The 25842-nt window shown below is 57.1% G+C and overlaps 6 protein-coding genes across 6 annotated transcripts; 4 read left to right on the top strand and 2 right to left on the bottom strand.

Annotated features, from left to right (window-relative positions):
* Window positions 1-2017: 2017 nt before the first annotated feature.
* On the top strand, window positions 2018-5782 carry BKCO1_17000125 (polyamine transport protein; the record flags this gene model as incomplete). The annotated part of the gene is made up of 5 exons (XM_020271588.1): window positions 2018-3079; window positions 3174-3836; window positions 3884-3954; window positions 4002-4737; window positions 4790-5782. 5 exons carry the CDS (start codon window positions 2018-2020, stop codon window positions 5780-5782), a joined length of 3525 nt encoding a protein of 1174 aa, XP_020131613.1.
* A 4078-nt stretch (window positions 5783-9860) lies between these two features.
* BKCO1_17000124 (hmg box protein) lies at window positions 9861-11343 on the bottom strand (the record flags this gene model as incomplete). The annotated part of the gene is made up of 3 exons (XM_020271587.1): window positions 9861-10439; window positions 10491-11123; window positions 11254-11343. The coding sequence occupies 3 exons, from the start codon at window positions 11341-11343 to the stop codon at window positions 9861-9863; spliced, it is 1302 nt and encodes a 433-aa protein (XP_020131614.1).
* Window positions 11344-13836: 2493 nt separating this feature from the next.
* On the bottom strand, window positions 13837-14897 carry BKCO1_17000123 (septum formation protein; the record flags this gene model as incomplete). The annotated part of the gene is made up of 3 exons (XM_020271586.1): window positions 13837-14066; window positions 14135-14516; window positions 14661-14897. 3 exons carry the CDS (start codon window positions 14895-14897, stop codon window positions 13837-13839), a joined length of 849 nt encoding a protein of 282 aa, XP_020131611.1.
* Window positions 14898-16363: 1466 nt separating this feature from the next.
* On the top strand, window positions 16364-17089 carry BKCO1_17000122 (scytalone dehydratase; the record flags this gene model as incomplete). Its single annotated transcript, XM_020271585.1, has 4 exons — window positions 16364-16391; window positions 16450-16505; window positions 16561-16602; window positions 16655-17089. 4 exons carry the CDS (start codon window positions 16364-16366, stop codon window positions 17087-17089), a joined length of 561 nt encoding a protein of 186 aa, XP_020131612.1.
* Window positions 17090-18960: 1871 nt separating this feature from the next.
* BKCO1_17000121 (mrna binding post-transcriptional regulator) lies at window positions 18961-20396 on the top strand (the record flags this gene model as incomplete). Its single annotated transcript, XM_020271584.1, has 4 exons — window positions 18961-19169; window positions 19292-19396; window positions 19446-20331; window positions 20394-20396. 4 exons carry the CDS (start codon window positions 18961-18963, stop codon window positions 20394-20396), a joined length of 1203 nt encoding a protein of 400 aa, XP_020131647.1.
* Window positions 20397-22584: 2188 nt separating this feature from the next.
* On the top strand, window positions 22585-25400 carry BKCO1_17000120 (urease; the record flags this gene model as incomplete). Its single annotated transcript, XM_020271583.1, has 6 exons — window positions 22585-22605; window positions 22692-22778; window positions 22834-22860; window positions 22917-23291; window positions 23347-24134; window positions 24188-25400. The coding sequence occupies 6 exons, from the start codon at window positions 22585-22587 to the stop codon at window positions 25398-25400; spliced, it is 2511 nt and encodes an 836-aa protein (XP_020131648.1).
* Between the last annotated feature and the right edge of the window lie 442 nt (window positions 25401-25842).

Genomic DNA, 25842 nt, shown 5'->3' with positions numbered 1-25842 from the left:
GTCTCGGCAGGTGCTGCGCTCTCACGTGCGCAGACCCTGAGATGGCCGTCTGAAATATGCTGAGAGCAAGAGGTCCCTGCTGGATCCCACCCTTCACCGGCACCAAGGCATCTCTGTCTCCGTCGGCGGCGATGGCTTGGCTGTATGCCGGATGCAATGGGAAGCGGCCTCAACGACACATCAGAACGTCTGCTCTGACGTCTGTCAACATCAAGCGCGCCGCGTCAGTATCACGTACTTCTGCCAGTTTCCCAAACAGCGGGTACTCACGGCTGCCAAGGGGTCGAGTTCGAATCGACGGCACTGAATGGTCTCCGACGCAACCTTTCCCGAAGCTCTTCAACAGATAGCAGGCGAAGAAGGCCTAACCAGAAGACGCAGGCGGCGAGCAAGCGAAGGAAGAACAAGACCAGCTTGTTCGACAGAGTGCGGATGTTGCGGACTGATGGACGGCCAAGCGGCGGACTCGGGGCCGGGGATATCGAAGGAGCGCGGGAGATTACGATTACAAGGTGCGGGTACGCACAGCAGAAGGGTGGCACATGCGAGAGGCAACGAGGAGTGCAGTGCAGCAGTGAAAAGACAGATGGGGAAGCAGCAACCGGATGAGGGCGAAGAGGAGGAGAGCTGAATGACGCGGTACATGGCTCATAAGAAGGGGGAATAGAAGGCATGCCGGCTGCCAGTGGTCCGCGGTTCCAGAAAAAACAATCCTTGCCGGCGACCACAGTAGGGAGCACTGGCCGTCACAGCGGCGCTCTCGACGGTGGGTGGTGGACGGTGATGGCGAGAGGGCCCGAGCGCGGGCGGCCACTGCAGGGGTGGGTGAGCAGGCGCGGCCAATCAGGCCTGGCAGCGGGGGGCAGCGGGGAGCAGCGCAAGATTTGCCATTCCATTTCTTCCACTTCGGCCAGCAGAGCCCAGCAGAGCCCAGCAGAGCCCAGCAGCCGCACCGTGTCGCCGGACCGCCCGCGGCCAATCAAGCGCGCGGCCTGCGTTTCGCAGCAGCTAATGCGCGTCACCCAGCAAGTCGAATTGTGCGCCCTCGCCAATCCGCGTGCGCAGGTGCCTTGGCTCATCCGCGCCAGATGATGGCTGTGCATGGCCACCCGGCCCCGCCGAGCCATCAGCTGCTATGTAGCAGACCATCCCGGCTGAGACATGGAGACGACACGCTGCGCCGCACGCTTCGGGTGCATCGGCCTGGGATCATGGTGGAAGTTGAGGTCAGGTTGTGGAGACGAGCAGAAGCGAGCGGTCGATCCGAAGTGACTTGGCCTGAGGGCTGACCACCACCAGCCCATCACCGCCGCGAGCCCATGTCGATCCTCAAACGCCTGCAGCACGCTTCCATCCGCCTGCCCTTCGACTCTGTCTTCTTGGGACGTTTCAAATGCTGATCCGTTGCGTCACACCGGGAGATCCCTGGCGCTCCCCACTCGGTGCTGTTGTGTGGCCTCCAAGTCGCAGTGCCTGTGGCCCGAGTCGAGATGCTATGCGCGCCCCGGCCAAGCATTTGGACCCTATGCGGCCACGGCTGCAGCCCTTGTCCGCCGACTTTTGCGGGAAGAATTTTGCATGGCGTGAGTGCCATGATATGCTTGAACCTTGGACCCCCTCATGGCATAGGTACTTCGTGCCGTCTTTCGTGAGTGGCAAGAGCTCCAGAACCTCGTTTCCTCGTACGGCAGTTGCAATGGCAACACCATGGGCCTCTTTCCTGCATGGCCGCAGCTGCCTTGACCCACATCCTTGATCTCCCGACCGTCCACTTCTCCCAGCTGGCCATCCTCTGATACATTTTTCCTATCCACTGAAGCGTGCCCTTTTGCATGCGCGAAAGGCGCGCTTTCCCACCCTTCGGCACAGCTTGCCTCCCTGATGTAACCAGCTTTCCCATCTTGTCCTTCTCTCATCGCCTCAGCCGGGCCCAACAAGCAGCCATTTGTTCCATGGTCGATCGTTTTCCATCCTCCCCGTGGCAATTTTACATACCGCATTACCAATATCAACCGTCATGTTCACCGCATATAGTACCGGTCCTGAAGATGGCTTGCACGGAACTGGTACCGACAATGTTCGGCGGCGCAGTACAAATTTCAGACGTCTGAGTCTCACCAGAAGGCGAACTCCCGCTGGCGACCACAAAGAAGACACTGATTCCACAACAAATGTCGCAGCAAACCCTTCGTCGCTCTCTATTTCCCGCCGGCCATCATCCCTGTTGAGCGCCTCCAGAAGGAAGCTGCCCTGGCTTGATGGGAGAATATCTTCTGATAGAGAGGGCCACCAGAGGCATCGACATGTCCCAGGCGAATTCGAGTCGGATGACGAGACCTCTTGGTCCCCCATAGACAACAAGGCTCAACCCTCACTGACACGCCCTGAGTCACCTCTACCAAACCCATCGCTCGATCTTCATGTGCCGAACAGGTCTTCAAGCCTGGTGTACACACCGTCAATATACAGCACGGATGCGGTTAGCCGAAAGAGCCTTGACCCTCCTGTCCAGAGCCTGAGGCCACACAGATCATACGGAGCTCTGCTCTCCCCGCCTACAGAGCCGACGAATACAGCACCCGAGACTAGGAACAAAACCCCGTCGCATCATGCAAGAAGACCAGATTCTCTTGTTGGAGGATCGGCGACAAGCACGCCCAAATTGCAGCCTCCACTAATCTTGAAGCAAGTTTCTCCCGTCCCAATCATGCCTGATGAACCGCGAGTGTCAAGCGTAGAGTCAGCCCAACCACTACAGCCGACACCTGCCGAGACTGGCCTTCAAAAAACAATCAGCGGTACGGAGAACCTCGTACAAAAAGTCATCGATGCGGCAAAGGATGCAGTAGATCATCATATGTCTAACGGTGTTTCTAAAGTATTGGAAGGTGCCGCGAGATCTCTGGAGAAATCCCCCACGCCGGCGTCAAAAATGGAGCCTCTGCAAGTGTCTGACTCATTAGACACCTCTCCCGACGAGACACCTACCGATCTCGAAACATCCTTCAGCCCCAAGACCAGTCACTCTCCTCACGCGGCAGCGCTTCCCACACAGTCGTCGGCCGAGGACGCGTATCCTGTTAGTTCCATCAATATCCTCGGGCATGCGGCGGCCTCGTTGCAAAGTCTCCGATTATATAGGTCGACTTTCAATGTTACTGACTCCAAAGCAGTTCTACCAACGCAAGTCTGCCGACTCAATTGTTACTGACTGGGCATACGTCAAGGCAAAGACGCCGGCCCGCGTCCAAAGCCCTTCCCCGTCTTCAAGCTCGACCTCAACGAGCACATCGCCCGATGTCCAACGACAACAGAGTACGCATTGGAGAGCATGGCATAACAACACAAAACGTCCAGTGTACCACGATGATCATCGCTACGTTGACCGCCATGTGCGCTCGATCGGGTCACCACCTACCAAGAAAGAAGTCCATGATCATATCAAGCGCCACGGAAATCCACCGACACCCTTGAGAGACAGCTCCTTGAGACATCGAAATGTTGACATACCCGCGCACCAACATTTCCAACGTTTTCGACCCTCTGATAGCACGCGTCAGGTTCGAGATCGACGGAAAGAGCGGCGGAGCGGCGAGCCCAGACGCCGCAAGCCTCCACAGCCATGGGATGACCTGAATCCAGAGTCTTCCAAAGGATTCGAGATGGGTCAGCCGGCTCGCACCCATGTGAGCTACCGCGGGGCTGAAGGACTGGATGTTTTCCAGCGTCAGCGGCGCGAGCCCATTGCGAGAAACTGGGGTACTTCCAAGAAACGCATCACGGCTACTGTCGCATGCATCAATACTGCACTGGTGGGGTTTCTGATTGGGGTCTATGTTAGTTCCCGTTCAGTTCTCGTGTCACGTTGACTGATTTGGAATAGGCTGGTGAGGTACCTCGAATCCAATATGCCATTGCAGATCAGGGACACTGGGCCATTTTGGGAAATGTGTTGTGTGTGACACCTGGTCCTTGTGTTGTTGCGCATACTAACTGAACAGCCTTTACCTGGGGCTCGCCATCTCAACGTTCTTCAGCTGGCCCTTGCCGCTGCTCCACGGCCGCAAACCTTACGTTTTGGGATCTCTCGCCATTCTGCTGCCGCTCCAATTCCCACAGGCACTAGTGGTTGGCACTCCACGCGATCCAGAGACGCACCTCTACCGAGTGGGACTCCTCCTTCCCCGGGCGATATCAGGCCTCGTTCTTGGTTTTGCCCATGTCAACTTCGTGGCTACACTCCTGGACCTTTTTGGCGCCTCTCTTCAATCTGCCAACCCTCATGAAGAGCTGGTCTTTCCAAACGACGCCCGCCGCCACGGCGGAGGGATGGGACTATGGCTGGGCATCTGGGCTTGGTCCTTTCTGGCCAGCATTGCCGTCGGCTTCATGGTCGGTGCGGTACTGATCAACAGCGTAGATCCATCTTGGGGCTTCTACATTGTTGTCATCCTGATCGCATCTGTACTCATCTTGAACGTGCTCACACCAGAGACGCGCAAGGCGCGCTTCCGGCGTTCGGCCATCGAACTGATCGACCCCAACTCCGAGTATGTGTACCAGCGCATCGTCCGAGGCGAGGTCAAGCTGCACATATCCCCCGACGGACCAGACTGGTGGGGCCAAGAGGTCGCCGCCGGCATCTGGCTGAGCATGCAAATGTTCTTCCAGCTGGGATTCGGCGTCCTAGCCACGTACATCGCCTGGATCTACGCCCAATTCGTCCTCATCATCGTAGTAAGCCTGCAAACCCCTCCCTCCCGTCACCCCCCCTTCTCACCAAACCCAGCTCCTCGGCGCCCTCCTCTCCCGCGACTACCGCTGGCACCCGCAACACGTCGGCGCAGGCGTGACATCCCTCGCCGTCGGCGCGCTCCTCGCCATCCCCCTCACCAAAGCCGGCCTCCTCTCCCGCGACCGCACCCACGGCCCGCGCACCGACAGCATGACCTTCCAGCCGCAAATGACATGGACGTCGCACATGACGCGCCGCATAATCTTCACGACGTTCCTCCCCCTCGCGGGGCTCGCCTACACGCTCGCCTCCTGCGGCCCAACACGCGGCGCTCCCGCCGCCCTCCCCATCCTCTTCGCCGCCCTCGCCGGCTTCCTCTCCGCCCTCGCCTGGGCTGAGACGCACGGCCTCGCCATGGAGGCCTTCGACACGTGCGACCTCCAGCCCGGCGCCAACTCGCGCCACCGCCTCCAGAGCATGGCCGACGTCGACCGCCGCCGCCGCACCGCCTACTCGGCCTTCCCGCGCGTCACCGCCGCCTTCGCCGCCGCGCACGCCCTCGCTTTCCTGCTGGCCGCCGCCGCGACGGGCGTGGGCGGCGCGCTGACGAGGCGCTTCGGCGCGCAGACGAGCACGGGCGTCGTGGCGGCCGTGTTGGGCGCGCTGACGCTCGCGCTGACGGGCGTGTTGTGGCGCTGGGCGCGGGTGGTGGTTATTCCGGACGGGGTGTTTGGGGATCATGCGAGGGTGCACGTGGGGGGCGGGAAGGGGGAGGGGGAGGAGGGGGAGGTAGGTGGTGGTGGTGGAGAGGAGAGCGCGTGGCGGGCGGCTGTGCAGAGGCAGAGCGGCGGTGCTGCTGGTGGTGCGCGTGCGGACGTCGATGCGGAGAAGTTTGCTGGAGAGTTTGGGACCAGGCCGGCGGACTGGAAGCCCGTCATCATTGGGAACCCGTCGGGGAGGGTGCGGAGGGTCAATGTGCTGGAGTTGGGGAGGTGGAGTCGGTGGAGCGAGATTAGGAGGTTGAATGGGCTGTTGCCGGAGAAGTGAGTGAGTGAGTAGGTGGGGTGGTTGATGGGACGAGTTGGCTTGGTGAGTGTGGGTGAGGGAGAGGGTTTGTTGGTTCGGTTTGGTACCAGGGCATATGCTGAAATGGAATGGGGGAGCGAGCGGGTGACGTGAGGGGGCGGGAGGGATGATGATGACGGTCAAGCTGGCAGATTGGACCCCGACCTGACTCCCTGCAGCCATCGGATAGGTGCTTCTTGATAGCCAGTCCTACGTATCAATATCTGCCTCTCTTCCCAAGTTGTCTGGATCGAAATGTTTGCCGCTCATGCTATCGCTTTCTGCTTCTTCTCTCCCTGTGGATCGGAGAGGGAACAGGATACTGAAGAGTCTCCTCCCGGGGGGAGAGAATGCCGCAACGGAAACCCGTCGTCAACCGGCACACCCCTGTCAACCAACGTCCTTCAGCCATGACGAACCGCAGCATTTGGTCATGGTTGATGCGACGCATTGCCATGCTGCACTACTACATATCATCGCTAACATACTCTCACAGGCCTCATCATCTGCCCAGGCGTAGGAAATTCCGCCACGCCCACCGTGCCAAGCAAAACGACACGAACAGTGCCCCATTTACGGGGTATTTCTTTTCTTTAATTACTCAAGACTGTTTCTTGTTCATGAGCGAGCGATAACTTCGGTGCCAGAACAAATGGCCTTTTTATAGTCCAACCACGAGCGTCCCGAGCACGGTCAAGCAACTGACATCGGCTGGAGATGCGTGATCACGCGAGCCGATGTTCAGAGCGCGCCATCACGGGCGGTTCTTCCGGCGGAGGGTGTATTATCCTCAGTCCTGTCTTTTAAGAGTGTGGTTGTGCTGTACGCGACCACTCTACTCCTTCGGAGTTTCGAAGAACTGTTTGAGTAGGAAAGCAAGCAAAAGGAGTTACGCATGACTTACCTGGAGTGGAGTGGTATTATATTTTCGACGGACTAAGTGCTTTGAGGTTGCCATGGGGGTTGTTGATTGTTGTAAATTCATATTATCATTTTCACTTAGCACTCAGCAACTCCCTTAAAGAACTAAAATTATGCGATCAAGAACCAACCGTAACTTCGCACCTACAATGTCATGACTTCGAAGTACGATTCGCTTGCAAATGTCTTCCTACAGCCCAACCTATTGCAGTCCATGCGCCACCGAGGAAAAAAGATCAGCCCAAAGGTCGTTCCGCAACTCCAAAAGGCAGAGGAACAAAAGGCAAAAAAAAATATCGCTTTAACCAGTCTGAGACTGGTAAGACTCTGAGTCTTGCAGCTTCTGTGGATCGAACACAGTACCTCCAGATACCGCACAGATGGCTATAGGCTGAAGTGGGCTTCAGTCTGGCGCTCTCCCAAGTGAGCTAAAGCTGCGATTGAAGATTCAATTTGGTAGGCACTCTTTATGTTCCGTGTTACTGCAAAATCAGGGGAGGTGAAAATCTCTGCAACCCCGCTTGTTCTGCCGGCCGTGGCCCTGGCGTCAGCACCAACTCAACCGATAAAGCGTACGTAGGCTTTACTCTGCACAGAGCACTAAACAGTTTGCTCCTGCCTACTGCAGCGGTGTCCAACGATCCTGTAAAAGAGAAACTGCCTTTATACCATCCCAGAGCACCCAGAAGCAGAAGGACGACCACACCGACAAAAGAATACCCCCAGACCCACCAGGAGCAAAAGAATATGACCACACCAGGGGTCGAACCTGGAATCTCTTGATTCGTAGTCAAGCGCCTTGCCATTGGGCCATGCGGCCAGTACATCGTAAAGATGAGCTGTTGAACTAAGCTGCTGCTTGTTCGATGAAAGATATGTTGTCAGAAAGCAATATATCCAACATTTTGGCGGTTTGAGAACAAAGAGCAGCATCGAAAAGCGAATCGGGTAGAATCTCGTGAACCAAGACGGAGGGGCTGGGGGATAGTTGTTGAGCTTCTGGGATACGTATCAGGTTGTTTTGTTTGGTTGTTGCCGAAAACAAGAAAATTGCAAAGCGGATTGCAAAACAGATGCTGCAGGACTGAGGAGCATTGCTGAACCCATCAGGAGACTGAGATGCCAATAACGTCCGGGGCTAGGTGTGCAGCAGTAGATGGGACAACATTGGCTTAGCAAGTAAGTACCACTTTGCACATGAACCTGGGAATAAAATCGGGACATCTGTGCCATGGGAGAAGAAGGTGAGCTGACGATGTGAACCCGTAGTTGTCTGTCCGTTCATCTTTCGTCGCAGTCGTACTGTGGTCCCTCCAAACTCAGAATGTGGCCGCCCCCACTGAGTGACACCAGGAAACTAGACCGTAACGCGAAGGAGGAATGATAGTCGAAAGCAGCCATGGATAATGCTCGGTTGGATGAAATCTGAGGTGTCCAGGCGTGAGGTGAAGATTGAAGTTGCGGTTGAAGCCCCTTGACGAAGCAGCCACGGTGGCGAGAAAAGACGCACAGGACGACAGGTGCAATGGCCGGTGCACAATGCCCCCAACACAACCACGACTGTCAAGTCGTGATAATCCAGATTGCTCTTTTCGTGCTCAGATCCCGCGAAGCAAACACCTTCTCGATTGTTCATAATAAACATGCATTAGGCCAGCGCTTCGGAATCGGTCCTCGTGCACCGCCCACTATTTGCAAGCACATTGCATCTCATACCGCGGCACCATCTCTCGTGCTGTAGACTCGTACGCTCAACATTTAGACAGCCTTTTACATGAAACTCCCGGATCCTAGCAGCGCCACTTCTGACCAGAGCTCTGGGCCACAGCGAGACGGCCCGCAGCCACGGGCGGCCCGCGGTGGCCATAGCTCCCTTTGTTGCCGCACCCCATAATTATGTCCAGAGACATAGAGTTGGTATTGCACGCACCTGAGCTTTGGGTGTAATTTGATCTGTGGCCTATTCCGATGTGATGCTTCCTTGCGATTTGCTTGCTTTTGAAACCACTTAAGACAGCCATTCCTGCCTCTATCAGTTGAGTCAGGATAACGCTAAACTCAGCGTCACAGTGGATGCAGGAAGAAATTAATCTGTCTAGATTCATCTCATGTAAATAGCAGGGTCCCACACTTAGATGCACTTATACAGAATATTGATACTTGCATCTACCTCCGGATTTCTTCTTTATCTCCTCGTGAAGAAAGGCTGTTCGAACCTACATCATCGACGTTCGAGTTTCTACTCCGACTGCCTACACAAAGGACTGCTGTAGATCAATTTCTTTTTGCACCTACCATGGCGTCCAACATCTCCCACCTAACATTCTTGAAGCTCAATATCTTATGACCAGCTGCAATGAGTGAAGCTATCGTAATCCACACAAAATGTAAAAAGCACTCGTCCAAGCTTCAAAGGTAGCATTCTAATTCCCCTCTTGCATCTTTTGTGTTCGATAGTCCCTCCTAGAAGCCGTGACCATCCGCCTTGCTCTAAAACTAGTGATATTAGAAAACACCGCCCAATCACTAATCCACTAACTTATTGATCGAGTGGATGATGATGAAGAAACATTGCAAAAGAGGGAAGAACGCTCGATAACAAGACATGCATGCATTCAGAAATAATGACGGTGTCCAATGGCACACACAAGACATAAAAATGATAGTTCGTTCTCTTCATAAAAACCCCTCCAACACGCGGAGCGCCCCTCCCCAATGATCATCTGCAGACACTGTAGTAAACAACAACGGCATAAGCATAACCATACATTCTCGTGCCCCACCATCCACCAATTCATCCAGCCAGCCAAGAAAGAGACAGTAGCAGACAAAACCCCCGTACTCACTTAAGCCAGGAGAAGGAGAGAATAAGAGAATAAGAGAGAAACAAACAAAACACCCCCGATATAGAAAGACAACCCTTGCCGAAAGTATGAACCCCGTGCGGTCTCGATGCCACACGCACAGAGAAATTGAGCATATCCATAGTCTCATCTTCAGTTTTTTCTTTCGAGAGAGAGCAGCCCTCGGATCGCCTTTACACTCCCGGAATCCCCACCCACCCACCATTTTAGTCGCTAAAGAGAAGCAGCAAGCAATAAACAAAGCGGAGTGTACCGTTAGATACTTGACAGTCAAATCAAGCCGTGACACCCTCGCTCTTGCGCTTGCGCTTGTTCTTCTTCTCCGGCTCAGGGGCAGCCTCAGCAGCAGCCTCCTCAGCGCCCTTGGACTTCCTGCCGCGCTTCCTCTTAGCGGGCTCCTCGACGGACTCCTTAGGAGCCTCCTTGGCCGGTTCATCCTTCTTGGCGTCCGCCTTCGCCTTCCTCGTATTCGTCGCCTTGGCCGGAGTGCTCTCAGTGGCGACCTTGGGGTGAGAGGGAAGAGGAATGGGGCTCGCCGTGTGGGCGGGAGCGGCAGCGGACGAGGCGGCGACGACGCCGTTCTCCTTACCCGTCTTGCGGCGCTTGGGCTTGGGAGTCTTGTTCTCGGCCGGAGGGGTGGGAGCCTTCAGAGGGCTGGCCTCCTTCTCGCTCTCCTCCTCGGATGGGGAAGACTCATCGGCGGTGGCACCAGCAGCAGTAGCTGCGCCTTCAGCCATCTCGACGTCGGCGTCCGCGGCAGCAGCGGCAGCTTCCGCCTCGCCCTTGGAAGCCTTGTACTCGGCGATCTTCACAAGGTACTCATCGCGGTTCTTGTTGTAGATGTCCTGCCAGGCCTGGATTGACGGTCAGCATAAGAAGTGCATGTGGACTAGATCGCGACTGACCTTCTTCTCCTCGTCACCAAGCTCCCTCCAGCGCTTCTTGATCTCCTCCTCGACCGCGCCAGGAGTGACAGTCGGACCCATGTCCTCCTTCACGACGGGGCGCGCCTGGGCTGAGTACAGGAAATACATGGTCAAAGGGCGCTTAGGCTCATTGGGGTCCTTCTCCTTCTTCTCCTTCTTGGGCTTCCTGCCCTTCTTCACCGGCTCCTCCTCTGCGGGCGCTGCGGGAGCGACAGCGGGAGCCGCAATGGGCTGAGGAGCGGCGGCGGCGGCGGGGCCGGCGGCGGCGGGAGGAGAGTCACGCAAAGCACCGGCGAGGATCTCATTGTTGTTCAGAGGATTCGAGATGCCAAAGGTGTCAAGGCGGTAGGGCGTTGAGCCAAGCACCGAGTTGGTGTGCTTGAGATATGAACGGAGGAGGTCGCTGACGGCAGTCTGCAGGGTGGTCAAGCCGGTGACGACCTGGACGAAGAATTGCGGGTCAGGATACAATCTCAATTGCGCAAGAACGAGTGGAATGGAGCTGATGAGCTCGCGCAGCTGGCGTGACATGTCGCCCAGGCCGGCGCGCACTTGACGCGCCTGGGCCGGTGGCAGGAATGCGCCAGCGGACATGGAGGGAGCATGATTGCGCTACAGGAAGAACGGAGAGCAAGCATCAGGGAAACCATCTTCAATGGCGGCGCGCGCGGCATGAGGGTGAGGCGGCTTGAGGGTGGCGCGTGGGCAGACGGCGCGCGTAGCAAAACAAAGCGCGACTTACCGAATCGCGCGTCCTGGCGAAGTCCTCCACACTGATCATCAGCTCAGCAGTCTCCTTCTGCTGCTTGTCTTCCTTGCGCGGGCGACCCATGGCGATGCAGACGCGTGGGCGATGGGGAAATGGATGGATTGGTAAAATTTCGTCGCAGAGTGGAAGGTGTGGGAGCGGCGACGCGAGCGACGGGCGGCTAGGCCACTTATGAGGCCCGGCGGGTGTCGGTCAGCAGGCTACCCCCCACTGCAACAGGCCCCTCCCGCCCACGACACAGCCCGCTGCGAGCTGTCGTTTTCGCCTCCCGCGCCCCAGATGCAGTGCACTCTACACTGCAGCCCAGCGCCGTGCCGTGGCCATTTCAGCTCCATCTCTTCCGTGCCATGCTCTGCAGGCCCCGCGCCCGCTGTTGCTCGCGCGCGCCCGTCTCGCAGAGGCTGCACCATGCCCTGCGCGCGGTGCGGGTTCCTCGTGCAGCAGCCTCCGTCGAGACGGTGGCCCAGCGCGTGCGTTCGCACTTTGCTTCTGCCGGCCTATTCCACAGGGGTCCCCAAGGGCTTGCGCAGGCTCGCCCGGGCTTTGGCACTACCCCTTGGTGAGCCTGTTTCAGCGCTTCCAGGCCTCGACGGTCGCCCAATAACCGCTGTTCCCCCTTCCATGTCCTCTCGTGTCCTGCGCCGAGCCTTCTCAGCGCCCGCCCGCCCCACCGCCGACGCAGCGTCCACGGCGCCCCGACAGCCCCCCCTCCATCGATAGCCCATACGCCCCGATGCGCAGGCCCTCGGCGTGGTGTTCTAACACACATACCGCCCGCCTATCTCTACGATTACTGTCCACCGCTCAGTGCCTTAGTTCCACCACGCTCACTATCCCCGGCTCACGTGAATTTTCGAATGTATGACGCGTTCAGCTGCTGCCGCCTCCAGGTCTACAATCCAAATACACACACTCGTTATTGACTGTGCCTACCGATATCTGCAGCGACTAACTCTCTACCCATACTCGACACTGGTGCTAACCCACCGAGACTCTCGCTGCAGTCGAAATTAATAGCCTCCTAATGCCATCTCTTCTTTTCAGCAACCTAAAGTGTGTAAGGTGAGGGACTACCGACACGACAGTCTGTAAGAGTGTACACTATGAGCCTCGATAAGGTGCCGCCGACTTTTAAGTCAAGGCTGACTTCACTACCGTCATCTTGTATCTTCTGTCGGCTGTGCAGTGCTACCGCAAATGTCTTCCTCAATTGCAATGTTCTTCTGGCTATCAAATTCTACTTCTCCATCTCAAAGAACGCTCAGGCGACGCATTCTGCAGCCGTTTCCCGCTGGCTGATGGTGAAGTTTATTTCTGCTGCCTGTCTGTTATGTCACCTTCAAGTAATACGCAGCAGTATGATCTCCTAAGCACACTTTCCATGTGATGTATTTCGTCACACCTCGTGTTTTGAAGGTATCTAAAGTAATCGCATGCCAGGCCTCTACAAATAGCTGAATTGCAAGACTTAAGCAGTTAGAAGCGTTTAGCAGCTTAAGTTCCTTGGGAGAGATACATGGCGCATCTTTCTTACAGCTTTGGTCCGATATAAACAGCGTGGTACGGAACAGCCAGGTATCAGTGCTCATTTTAACCTTTGTTGAAACCGCGCCGTTAAAGTTGGACTGCACCGCGGATTCGTTCTTTTATCATAATTAATCCCTCAATATGAAATAGTGAGCTCTAGAGTATGACTCCTACGCATAAAGCTTGTCTTAGAGTGCTTATAGAAAAGTGTGTTTGAAGTAGATTTTAGGTGCTTTCCGGGGGTGGTTTACTGCTCTACGAGATGGCTGGTTTGAAATACCTGTTGGTCATCTTTACAATACATGAAAGCATTTAAATCGAGTTGAAAACGTCGATACCACGCTCGTTGAATTAATTCCATCAAGTATTAAGACGTTGGTGGGTCTCGTTAAGTACTGCTGCTGTTGGACACCATGCAAGTACCCATTACCCTCGGACTCAAATGACGCCCAGCTCTGCCAAGTCTTGTTTTCAATTCTGTGAGTACCAGTCGCCCTTGTTCTCAAGTCGAGATTCTTGTTAGGCAGAGCAGATGCTGATTGTGAGTAGTATGACCATGATGACACCTGAACGATCCAAGATCAGATCCGCCTCTGTGAGGAGTATGCCAGACTCCGTTGAACCCTTACCAGCTAGCTGTGCTATTTCCAGATCTGAGTCGAACACATTTGTACAACTGGATAGAGATACTTCAATTAGGTAGGACTTTGACTTCCATCGGTAGCTGTGAAACCCCGACTGTCTGGCATTAGTAAAGCCTAATCTATTCGATCCATGACAAGAAATCTTCGTGAAGCACACGCATGTGGTCAAGAAGAAGTATCTCCCATATAGGCTGCAGTAAGTGTCGTAGCAGTCAAGTGATTATTCAAGTGTGCCATTCAATCTCTATTGAGCAAAAAATAATGACCGTCTATCGCTGAAACCCCAGAACGCCCAGCCGTCGAAGCCATTTTGAAGATAGGGTATATCTTGCGTGTACCACCAACACTGTCCCTGTCGGAAAGAGATCCAGCCGACGCAGCTTCATCACAAAATGTTCACATCGGCCTCAGCCAATTCTTCCTCCATCTCCTCCTCGGACTTCGTGACATCTTCGATAAGCTTCAAGGTAGCCCTCAGCGGCAGGCCGACAACATTGTCAAACGTGCCCTCTATCCGGTCGACCAGGATGGAGCCGATTCCCTGAATGCCGTAGCCGCCGGCCTTGTCGGCGCCTTCCCTTGTTCTGACGTACGCAACGATCAGCTCGTCCGTGACTACACGACCGCAACAGTTAGCATGCCGTTCGACTCCGCACTGGAAAAGCCGCCTCTCCACAACATACTCGACTTATCGAACTTGACCGTCGTGTCCTCCACATGCGTCTTCATAGCGTAGCCCGGGTCCCTGGCGCTCTCCAGCGGCCGCATGCACGCCACGGCGGTGAAGACCTTGTGCTCGCCGTGGTCCCGCAGGCTCTTGAGCATCTCAACGTGCTCGCGCTCCGACCGCGGCTTCTCCAGGATCTCGCCATAGTGGCCGACGACGACGGTGTCGGCGGCGATGATCAGCGCCGGCTCGCCCTTCTCCTTGTTGTCGATCTCCTGCTCGTACACCGTCATGGCCTTCTGCGTCGCCGTCTGCAGCACATATTCGAAGGGAGCGAGCGTCTTGGACAGATCTTCGGGGAACGCCGAGGGGATGACTTCGAGGTCGCGGAGACCGATCTGTAAAGACCGAGACGGGCTCATGTTAGCATGGTGGTGTTTTGCAAAAAAGGCGGTTTCGAGAGGTCGTCGGCGTGTGGCGAATTCCCCGTGGTGACCCTTCCACGCCGATGGGGGGAAAGAGGGGAAGGGGGTGGGACGCACTTGAGCGAGCAGTTGTCTCCGTCGCGGAGAACCCGAGGCCAGGATCACTCTCTTGCCACGTAGGTTCGTCAAGGCGGACAGCTCGAGGGGCAGCGGTGCGCGCGGCTGTCCAGGCCTCGGTGGCGCTGGTGCTCCGCCGGCGACGGGGGCGGGTTGCTTGTCGACGGAATCGTAGGAGGGCGGCGGCTCGGTGGGCGCAGCCTCGTAGTTGCTGCTGTCGTTGTTGTAAAACGACATGGTGAGTCGGCGGAGCATTGGTGACGGATTCGTGGGGGATGTTTCTCTTCTAGCCAACTTTTTTTTGCCGCGACGAGTTCCTGGGTCAATTGCTGTAACGGGAGTTGCTTGATCTGCTTGCGGGAGGGAGGGCGCTGCGGAGCTAACGCCTTGGCAGGCGTCAACGGCAGCCGGGTTTCTTAGTTCCGGGCAGGCGGGGGTGCAAACGAGGCGAGGGAGGACGCGTCAGGAATGGGGTGCAGACGCTCAGGAACAGGCTGCACGACGGTATCTTGCCGCCTTGTCTGCCTTGACAGATGCAGTAGAACATGCGGCAGTCGTTCTCACCAAATACGAAACCGCATTGCCAGTGCCAGTGCGGCCACGGCCGACGCGGGATTAAAAATAGCTCCCCGACCTCCCAGTGCGCAGTCGATCATGGCCATGACTTATGGCCGATCTATAATAGCGAGAAATTGGATTGTGCGCGCCGGTTCGTCGCAGGGCTAGGGCGAGCTTATAGTCCTTCGGGAGACCAACCTTGCCGTCCTCCTAGTACAAGCTTTACACCGTCTTTACATTATTGACTAATCCTGACTCGTGCGATGTGCAGGGACCCGGACAAGAAGTCCTTGCGTTGAGCAAGGAGCGAGATGGGACGATGAGGCGGTAATGAACGTATACTAGGCACTTATTGTGATTGGCAGTGCAAGCTTCTGAGGAAGAAAAGGAAGGTGCCCGACCAGAGTACGAGGGTCCAAAGTAACCATGGATCTTTTATATTGTTCTACGGAGACTCGAGGTTAGACCCGGACAATTCAGCACTTGCACCCGCACTAACGTTGTCCCTTGAACTCCGAAAGGCTCCCGCTAGACGGTAGGTGTGGTTTGGGGCCAGTCCGAACAGCCGGCCCGGAGGGGCGCAGCCTAGGTAGCCGGTCGGACAACAGAAAGATCGTGGAGATCATACCTTGGTGCTCTCATCTTCGGATACTATTTCTGAATCAATCTTACGTGTAGTACACACATGCCAAGAGGCGTTGTCCTCAACGGAAATCGCTGCGTGCTTATTAGTTGAGGTAGAGGCGGAGGTCAAATCTGGGACTGACGATCCTGGCTCTACTGCACACCACGGACGGCTTCGGGACCAGCCGTTAAAACCCCGACCACAAGCGCGAGCAAACACCTCCGAACAGGTAGTAATAAGCGACGCCTCGGCACCTGTAAAGGCAAGCTCAGATACTGTAGTAGTAGTAGTAGGCGGTGTTGGTGTTCCAGAATTTTCGGACTCGATATCGGGCTCCCCCGCAATTCCCGAGCGGACGCCATTCGCATGGGGATCCGTTCCCTGCATATGGAGCAACGACACCATATATCTTGAACAGGTTCACACATTATTATCACATTCAGAACAGCCAGTTCAACTTACCAGCCAAAGCATTGCACGATACCCCGCCGTTATCTTTTGTCAGGAAAGCATCATCACCATGGCTGCAGGCAACATTAGCTTTGAGGGTACGGTATCCAATAGTGTGGATCGCTGTTGTGAAACACCCCTGCTGAGACGCGACAGACTATTTGGGCCTCTGCGACGCTGTTGTTGAGTGGGCGGACAGCTACGATAGCAAGGTGAGCCCCACCCCACAGCGACTGCTTTTGCTGCGGCGACTGACCACATGCACAGGACTGGGATAGGCTGCGCAAGTGCATCGCACCAACGTTGAGGGTCAGTATTGGAGTCCTTGTTGAGGGAGCGCAGTCCGGATGACGTGGGCTAGATTGACTACCGCTCCTTCCTCGACAAGCTCTGGGAAGCTATGCCGGCCGAGGAGTTCGTGGCCATGATCTCATCGCCTGCCGTGCTGGGCGACCCGTTGCTCAAGACGCAGCACTTCATCGGCGGTTCCAAGTGGGAGAAGATCTCTGACGACGAGGTGATTGGAGTGCACCAGCTGCGCGTGCCCCACCAGAGGTACACCGACGAGAGCCGTACCACCGTCGCAGTCAAGGGACACGCCCACAGCACCAACACGCATTGGTACAAGAAGGTCAACGGCGTGTGGAAGTTTGCAGGGCTCAACCCCGAGATCAGATGGGGCGAGTACGACTTCGACAAGGTGTTTGCCGGCGGGCGCGACGAGTTCGGTGAGGCGGAGACCAAGGCGGCCGAGGGCATCCCGCCGCAGAAGTCGGCCGTGGCTGCGGCGTCGTGAGCGCGGGGCCTGAGGCGAGGGATCAGGGCGGAGGGCGGCGGGCGGCGGGCGGCGGGCGGCGGTTACGTTATGTCGAGTTTGCCAGGATCAGCAACGAATGGATCTGTGATGCAGCAGCTACCAGGCCACGAGCGCCAACGTGATCTCGCCGTGATGCACATCATGCTCGCCCGCCAGCACAGACGACGGGAAGACAGATCCCCCACTTCGCGAGGGGCGTGCGCTGCCGTCGCGTCACCGCGTCGCCCGGGGCGGCTTGAGGTCATGCAGGCACAGGCCGGGGCAGGCACGGGCAGGCACGGCAGCGGTTCGCTGGCCGTTGCGGCGATACGTGGCGGGCGGTGGAGCGGCGCGACATCATCGCAATGCGCTGGTGAGGCTCTGAGGTGAAGAATGCGACTGGTCTCATTTGCCTGGCTGTTTGCAGAGGCCCGGCGCCGCGGGTCTCCGGACCGGCATGAGGAAGATCATTGCTTGAGCGTTGGCTGAGGATTGGATGGCGGCGGGCGCTGGCGCGCTGCAAGCGGTGTGTGCTGAAGTCGGCCTTCAGATCGCCCAGCTGGCCGTGCGCCACTTTTCGCGGGCCCTGGGACGCTCGTGTGCGCGCGCTCGATCGTCTTCATCTTGCTGAAACAGCCCTATGGAGGCAGCCGGAGATCATGTCGTGCAGGCGCGGGCTGGCGGCGGCGTCGCAACCGGACGCAGGCCCGCTATGGGCTGTTGGGCGCCCGCCGCGATGCCGCGATGCGCAATAGACTCGAACGGTCCCAGCTGCGAAAAGACGCCAAAACATGGAACTGCTCCCCAAAGACCGAGCGAGGCAAGCCGCGCTTTGCTAGCGGCTTGGTCACGGGATTCGCCTTTCTAATGCCCCTCCACCTCGCCCGTCCTGCGCAACCGTCCTTCCACCTCCACCTCGACAAAAACGCCCCCAAGCCTATTTATTCACCGGGCATCTCCTCTCGTCTTCCCTTTGCGTTGCGGGTGTTGGGTCCTTTCGTCCTGTTTCCCTCTGCACGTCCCTCGCCTTTCTGCATTGCGGCTCTGCTTCACGTCGTCATTGGTAAGTCCACGTCAAGATTTTCCCGTCGCCCGCCCGCGCCCCAGCCATCACCGCTTGCCCGGCCGGTGCGCGCAGCGGGCCCGTCGCTCATCGCCGGCCATCGCCAGCGTCGCCAGCGTACTGCGTTGCCGCGGCTGCCCGGGGTGAGGCGCGTCGGGGCGGCTCAGCTGGTGCGGCGCATCGCCAGCCCAGCGCGCGTTGCTGCCCTCTCGCGCCCACCACTCGCGGTCCTGCAGCGCCCTCGTGCCACGCCCTGCACCAGCGCATGTGATTCAGCAAGTGCAACCCCGCTGACCAGCACCGCAGATTTCGTGGGTGACCTCTTCTGCTGCTTCACCAGCTTCAGGCAAACGACCGTTCATTCCCCGATTGCGCGTCATCATCTCCTGGGTTCCGCATCCATTCAGTATTCCTAGGATTTCAAGCCCTCCGTCGGACACTTCCTCTGCGCAGTCCTGCCCCGCTTTCAGACTGCCTCGCCAGCTCACTCGGTCTTAACCGCGCGCGCGATCCTGGTCGTTCACACACGGTCCCTCCCACACAAGCTACTTCACAGCTTCGGCGACATAGCCAATTAGCAGCAGTGCTCTCAAAGGTGCGTTGTGCTCGTGTCCCAAGCTCACTTGCTGCCGCTGCCCAACTTTTCCATGCCGTCAACCGTGCGATCAGAGCGTCCGTGCTGACAAGTGCCGGTCCGACACAGACTTCTGCCGTCATCAACGCTTGGACACTCACCACCACAACTTCTTCCCACCACATTTCCGCTCTTCCGAATATTAGTATCGACGCACGCGATCCTACGAACAAGATGAGCTTCCCTTACGACAACTCGTTCCAAGGCCAACCGGGCGCCGAGGATGCCAATGCGCAGGGCGTCGCTGGTGCCCAACAACAACCTCAGATGGGGCAGCCGATTGAGAGCGCGGCCGGCCAGTTCCAGGGCGGCAACATGCCCGTTGGTGCGCCTTCTTCCGGCCCTGGCAGCCAGGGCCCTGGCGAATCCAAGACCACTCTCTGGTACGTCTGCGCATCTGCCTGGAGGCCGCTCACCTCGGATGAAGTTTTTTCTTCGCCATGATGAATTGCGCCTTGGGCCAGTTGCCTTTTTTCAACAACGTTGCCATACTGATGTCTTGCAGGATGGGAGAGCTCGAGCCTTGGATCGACGAGAACTTTGTGCGCAGCGTCTGGTACGGCATGGGCGAGCAGGTCAACGTCAAGATGATTCGCGACAAGTTCTCTGGGTAAGTTCGAAATCTCTGCCTTGGGACAATTGATCGCTGACATCGGCAGTAACAACGCCGGCTACTGCTTCGTCGACTTCCAGACCGCGGATGCTGCTGCAAAGGCCCTTGGTCTCAACGGCCAGATGATCCCCAACTCGAACCGTCCCTTCAAGCTGAACTGGGCTTCCGGCGGTGGTCTCCAGGACCGCAGGGATGACCGCGGCCCCGAGTTTTCCATCTTCGTCGGCGATCTCGGCCCCGAGGTCAACGAATACGTGCTCGTCTCGCTCTTTCAGGGCAAGTACCCTTCTTGCAAGTCCGCAAAGATCATGTCCGACCCCATCTCCGGCATGTCTCGCGGCTACGGCTTCGTCCGCTTCGCCGACGAGAGCGAGCAGCAGCGCGCCCTGAACGAGATGCAGGGCGTCTACTGCGGCAACCGTCCCATGCGCATTTCCACGGCTACTCCCAAGAACAAGAGTGGTGGCGGCCCTGGCGCTGGCCCCATGGGTGGCATGCACGGCAGCGGCCCTGGCCCTGTTGGCATGTACGGCATGGGCGCCCCTCCGCTTGGTTACTACGGTGCTCCCCAGCCCATGAACCAGTTCACGGACCCGAACAACACCACCGTCTTCGTCGGTGGCCTCTCGGGCTACGTCACGGAGGACGAGCTTCGGTCTTTCTTCCAGGGCTTCGGTGAGATCACTTACGTCAAGATCCCTCCGGGCAAGGGCTGCGGTTTCGTGCAGTTTGTGCAGCGCCACGCCGCCGAGATGGCCATCAACCAGATGCAAGGTTACCCCATCGGCAACTCGCGCGTCCGTCTCAGCTGGGGCCGCAGCCAGAACAACTCGGGGCCTGCTGGCACTCCGTACCGCCCCGCCCCTCCGCCTCCGGTCTACCCTAACATGGGCATGCCTCCGAACCCATACAGCGGGTTTGCTCCCATGAAGGTATGGCAGCACTAGAGTGCTGACGCTTACCCCATTATCAAGGCTTGCTGACCCTGCTACAGTAAGCAACATTCCTTACATTTCTGAGGGTTCAGCGGGAGTTCGCGTACGTCGTGCATTCAAAGGTCTTTAAGGTCTTTCACTGGTTGGCTCGGTCACGCTTTTTCACTTTATATGCATGCCACGTCACGACTCTCATCAAGTTCGGTCTCATTCACGGGTTTTCATGCCTTTCCCAATACCAAAAAGTTGCTTCTTTCTCTTCTTCTTGACTGCGGTCTAGAGAAAATCCTGTACAACATGGCTTAGCCAAGGGTCTTCTGCTGCTCTAATTCCCTTCTCACGAAAACCACTTATTGCTTTGATTTTCATCATCTTCCCAATGGGAGGGTTTTTCTCGGGTTGTAGCTAGTCGTTTTCGATTCCCCTTTGCAGCAGAGCCAACGCTCTCGTTTGGCGGGAAGGATGCTTTTTAGAGCATATGCGTTTCCTCTAAATTGCAAAACTGCGAGTTCATGACTTTTAGCACGCTTACTCTTCGTTTGTGTATTACTGCGCGCGTTTATACCAATGTTTGCTTGGTTTGCTCAGTCGCCTCTTGCCGATGCCGCTGGTTGTGCATTTACTTGTTTGCAGTACGATCACGCCTCAGTTTCCAGCCACGGCCGCTGACACGGTCTTTTCGCCGAATGGTTGATTGGTCGACCTTCTCCCGCACGCGCACCCTCGACGCACGCCTTCCCTGTCCGTTGGGCTGCTAACACGGTGGTGCCTAGTATGTACATGCCTGCACCGCAACTCGCGCCGATGACGAGTTTGCCTCGACCAATCGTCTTCCCACCGCATACGCTCTCGAGCATGTCGGCGCCGCAATCCCCTGGGACCGGATCTGGCAATGGAGAACTGGCCGAGAGCCTCAACAGAATGGCGATTGGGACGCAGATGGAAATGGGGATGCCGAAGGGCGCTGAGAAAAGGGATTCGGTGCAGCGATCGGAAAGCGGGAGACTGTCAAGTCCCGGAGTGATTGGCCAAGGCAGCAACATCGATCAGCGGCTGGCGTAAAATGGGGCGGCACAGGCGGAGTCAAAAGAGCGGGGGTCCTCTGGTCCGGTATTGGGTGCGGCGTCGCCTGTCCGTTATGGAATGGCGTCTGGTGGAGCAGACAGGAAGAAAAAAAAAAAGTTATTTGGAATTGGGCCGGCATCAAGAGACGCAAAATCTTCTGCCACCGGACCTCGACCAGCTGGCTCCAGGATGAGCAGCGCGGTAAAAACCCACGCAAAGGGGCATATAATGTAATGTGTAACATGTCTGTAGGAATGTCCGACAAGACGGCGCGAGGGCGCCTCATCAGCGGGCTGAGCAGACATATTGACCCACTTGTTCAGGCCCATGTCCTGTTTTCTTTCTCGTTGACGTGAGCCAGCCACGGTTGCAGCTAAGCCGTTCCGATGCGCATAAACGCTTTTGTACAGGGATGGCTAATATGCGTATGCCCGAATCACGGCGCGCACAGCCTGGCTCCCAACGAATCTCAATTCTGCTTGCAACCCCAGGCTCCAGGCGCGGGAAAGGGGACCCTTGCTGCAGTATCTATCAAGCACCTGATCCAGCACGTGTTGACGCGTGTGGACTGAGGGCTGCAGCTTACTTGGGCTCTCGCACGCACTCCACGATCCAGAGGCGCGAGAGCAAGGGTGCGGGAAGTTTTCTTCACCCGCCGGCGCTGTTAGCCACAATCCTGCGCCGGCCCAAGACCCTGCTAGGGCGCTGACGCATTCCAGGCGTTTGTTTGGTAGCGGTGCAATGCGGCCATCTTGACGTACAATGGGCTTCGTCAATCGGCGATGGTAGGCGTGGAATCTCGAATGCTGGTCGAGGCAGAAGCATGGCATTGGGTTTGGATGCATTCAGGACATGTCTCTGGCAGCGCTGCAGGTGGTGCATCTCGGTCCTGCGCCAGCAGTTCGGCGTTGCGTCAGCGAGAAGCAGAGTCTTTCCATTAATTGCGGCGCAGCTCGGAGTTTACGTGTTATCGCTGGCGGCGGCGGGGGCGTTATCAGCGACGGGCGGCCGTCCAATGGTGGCGTGCCAATGGGCCAGGCTGACCGTGCGGAGGAAGGGGCCATTGTATAGCACTACTCTAGCTAGAGCTCTCAAGCTCAGTCCTCTTCTCCACGATCTCTCCAGCGGTTGAGCTCGAGGCAGCTTTCGGCCCTTCCCAGCTGTGCCATTTGCTGTGCCGTCACTATGCAGCTCGCACCCAAGGAGGTCTGACACCCCGGCATTTCTCTCGTAACGCCAACACCTCCCGTGCCCCGCACGCCCGCCTGCTAACCACCCACTGCGCTCCCTAGGTCGACAAGCTCCTGATCTCCCAGCTTGGCTTGCTGGCACAGCGCCGTCTAGCCCGGGGCGTCAAGCTGAACCATGCAGAAGCTACCGTGCGTGCCATTGACGCGTGACTGATGTGCGCGACCCCATGCTGATTCGCTGCAGGCCCTCATAGCGAACAACCTTCAGGAAGTACTCGAGACGCCGACTCCTGCCGCTCTAGACTCCTGCTGATCGCATGCATACAGCTCGTCCGCGATGGCAGACACACGGTCGCCGACCTCATGGCCATTGGCAAGACCATGCTGGGTCGCCGCCACGTCCTCCCATCCGTCGTAAACTCTCTCTCCGAGCTCCAGATCGAGGGCACCTTCCCCACCGGCACATACCTCGTCACCGTCCACCACCCCATCAGTACAGAAGATGGCGATCTCGAGAAGGCCCTGTACGGCAGTTTCCTGCCCGTCCCCAGCCTGGACGCGTTCCCGTCGTGGGACCCGAGCGTGTACGAATCGAAGAAGCAGCCCGGCGCCGTCGTACCAGTCAAGGGCAGAATCGTCCTGAACGAGGGGAGGAAGAGGATCAGATTGAAGGTCACGAGCAAGGGTGACAGACCCATCCAGGTAGGATGCTTTCCGCCTGTTGCTCGACCAGTGCATGTGCTTAATGTGAGCGTAGGTCGGCTCGCACTACCACTTCGTCGAGACGAACCCGTTCCTGGAGTTCGACCGCGTCAGAGCTCACGGCTTCCGTCTCGATATCCCCGCCGGTACATCTGTGAGGTTTGAGCCCGGCGACACCAAAACCGTCACGCTTGTCCAGATCGATGGCCACCAGGTCATCAAGGGTGGGAACAACTTGGCGTCTGGCCATATCAAGGATTTCTCGATAGCAGAAGGCTTGGTGGAGCGGCTGCAGGCTGGTGGCTTCCTGCATGTGCCGGAGCCTGTGGGAGATGCGGCCCACATTGACATGGCTTCGATGGACCGGGCCGCCTACGCGACCATGTTTGGGCCCACGACCGGGGACCTCGTCCGCCTGGGTGCTACCGACCTTTGGATTCAAGTCGAGAAAGACATGACCCAGTACGGTGATGAGTGCTCCTTTGGCGGTGGTAAATCGCTGCGCGAGGGAATGGGTCAAGCAGGAGGTCGTGGGGATAGCGAATCTTTGGACACCGTCATCACCAATGCTTTGATCGTGGACTGGTCTGGTATCTACAAGGCTGATATTGGTATCAAAAACGGCCACATTGTAGGCACTGGCAAGGCCGGCAACCCGGACGTCATGAAGGGGGTTCACCCCAACCTCGTCATTGGCTCTTGCACGGACGTTATCGCTGGCGAAGGCAAGATCATCACTGCTGGAGGTTTTGATACGCACATCCATTTCATCTGCCCGCAACAAGCATACGAAGCTGTTGCTTCTGGTATCACAAGTATGCTGGGTGGAGGAACTGGCCCGAGGTCTGCTTGTCCACTATCTCGTTTGCTTTAGGCCCTCACTAACCAGGCGATAGCACGGGGACGAACGCCACAACTTGTACGCCGGGCAAGACCCATATTCGCCAGATGCTCCAAGCTTGCGACGGCTTACCGGTAAATTACGGTATCACTGGTAAGGGTAACGACTCAGAATTGCTACCACTGCGGGAGCAGTGTGAAGCTGGTGTGGTCGGTTTGAAGCTTCACGAAGATTGGGGAAGCACGCCGGCAGCGATTGATGCTTGCTTGACTGTTTGCGATGAATACGATGTTCAGACACTAATCCACACGGACACATTGAACGAATCTGGTTTCGTTGAACAAACGGTCAAGGCCTTCAAGGGCCGTGCCATCCACACCTATCACACTGAAGGTGCTGGTGGTGGCCATGCCCCGGATATCATCTCGGTGGTCGAGCTCAACAATGTCTTGCCCAGCAGTACTAACCCGACTCGGCCCTACACGCGCAACACGCTGGATGAGCATCTGGACATGTTGATGGTCTGCCATCATCTTTCGCACAACATCCCCGAGGACGTCGCTTTCGCCGAGTCGCGCATCCGCGCCGAGACGATTGCAGCAGAGGACGTCCTGCACGACCTCGGCGCCATCAGCATGATGTCGTCGGACTCGCAAGCCATGGGCCGCTGCGGCGAGGTGATTACACGCACCTGGCACACGGCGCACAAGAACAAGGTGCAGCGCGGGCAGCTCGCCGAAGACCAAGGCACGCGCGCGGACAACTTCCGGGTCAAGCGGTACGTGTCCAAGTACACGATCAACCCGGCCATCGCGCAAGGCATGGGCCACCTCATCGGCAGCGTCGAGCCGGGAAAGCTGGCGGATCTGGTCGTGTGGGAGCCCGCCAACTTTGGCGCCAAGCCGAAGCTCGTCATCAAGAGCGGCATGATCTCGTACGCGCAGATGGGCGACCCCAACGCGTCGATCCCCACCGTCGAGCCCGTCGTCATGAGGCCCATGTTTGCGCCCCTCGTGCCCAGCACGAGCGTCACGTTCGTCAGTCAGGCGGCCATCGATAGCGGTGTCGTGAAGGGATACGGATTGAAGAAGCGCGTCGAGCCGGTCAAGGGGTGCCGGACGGTGGGCAAGAAGGACATGAAGTTCAACGATGCGATGCCGAAGATGAAGGTCGACCCGGAGAGGTATACGGTTGAGGCGGATGGGGAGTTGTGCACGGCGGAGCCGGCGGAGGTGTTGCCGTTGGCGCAGGCGTATTTCGTGTACTGAGCGATGAGGATGTGATGAGGAGGGAATGAAGTGAACGGAAACTGAATATAGTGGGAGAGTTGTTGTTCTGAGGGTGGATACTGCTACTGCTGAGGAGGGTTTTTCTTTCTTCCGTCTATCCTGTTTATATTTGAGTATGAAGCTTTTCCCTGTGTTGTCGTATGTAATGCTAAGTTGGGGGTTCGAAATGGGCCAATCATTGACTTTTTCTTTGGAGGTGCTACTTGAGACGAGGAAAGTGTCGGTCGATGATCAGTAGTCTTCATACAAGCTATAGTTCATCCCAAGCCTCCTTAGAGTCCAAGCCATGTGGTTGAAGTACCCAGGCCGATTATCGCGTCATGTCAGGGACTTCCGACAACGGAAGCCTAACCCCAGACCCATGTCGTCACACCAACACATCAACACACCATCCCACCTTTCCCTTCACTCCACCACGTCG

Source organism: Diplodia corticola, assembly GCF_001883845.1.
Source record: "Diplodia corticola strain CBS 112549 chromosome Unknown scaffold17, whole genome shotgun sequence".
In the NCBI taxonomy this organism is placed as follows: domain Eukaryota; kingdom Fungi; phylum Ascomycota; class Dothideomycetes; order Botryosphaeriales; family Botryosphaeriaceae; genus Diplodia; species Diplodia corticola.
This window is presented reverse-complemented; position numbering and strand designations above follow the sequence as displayed.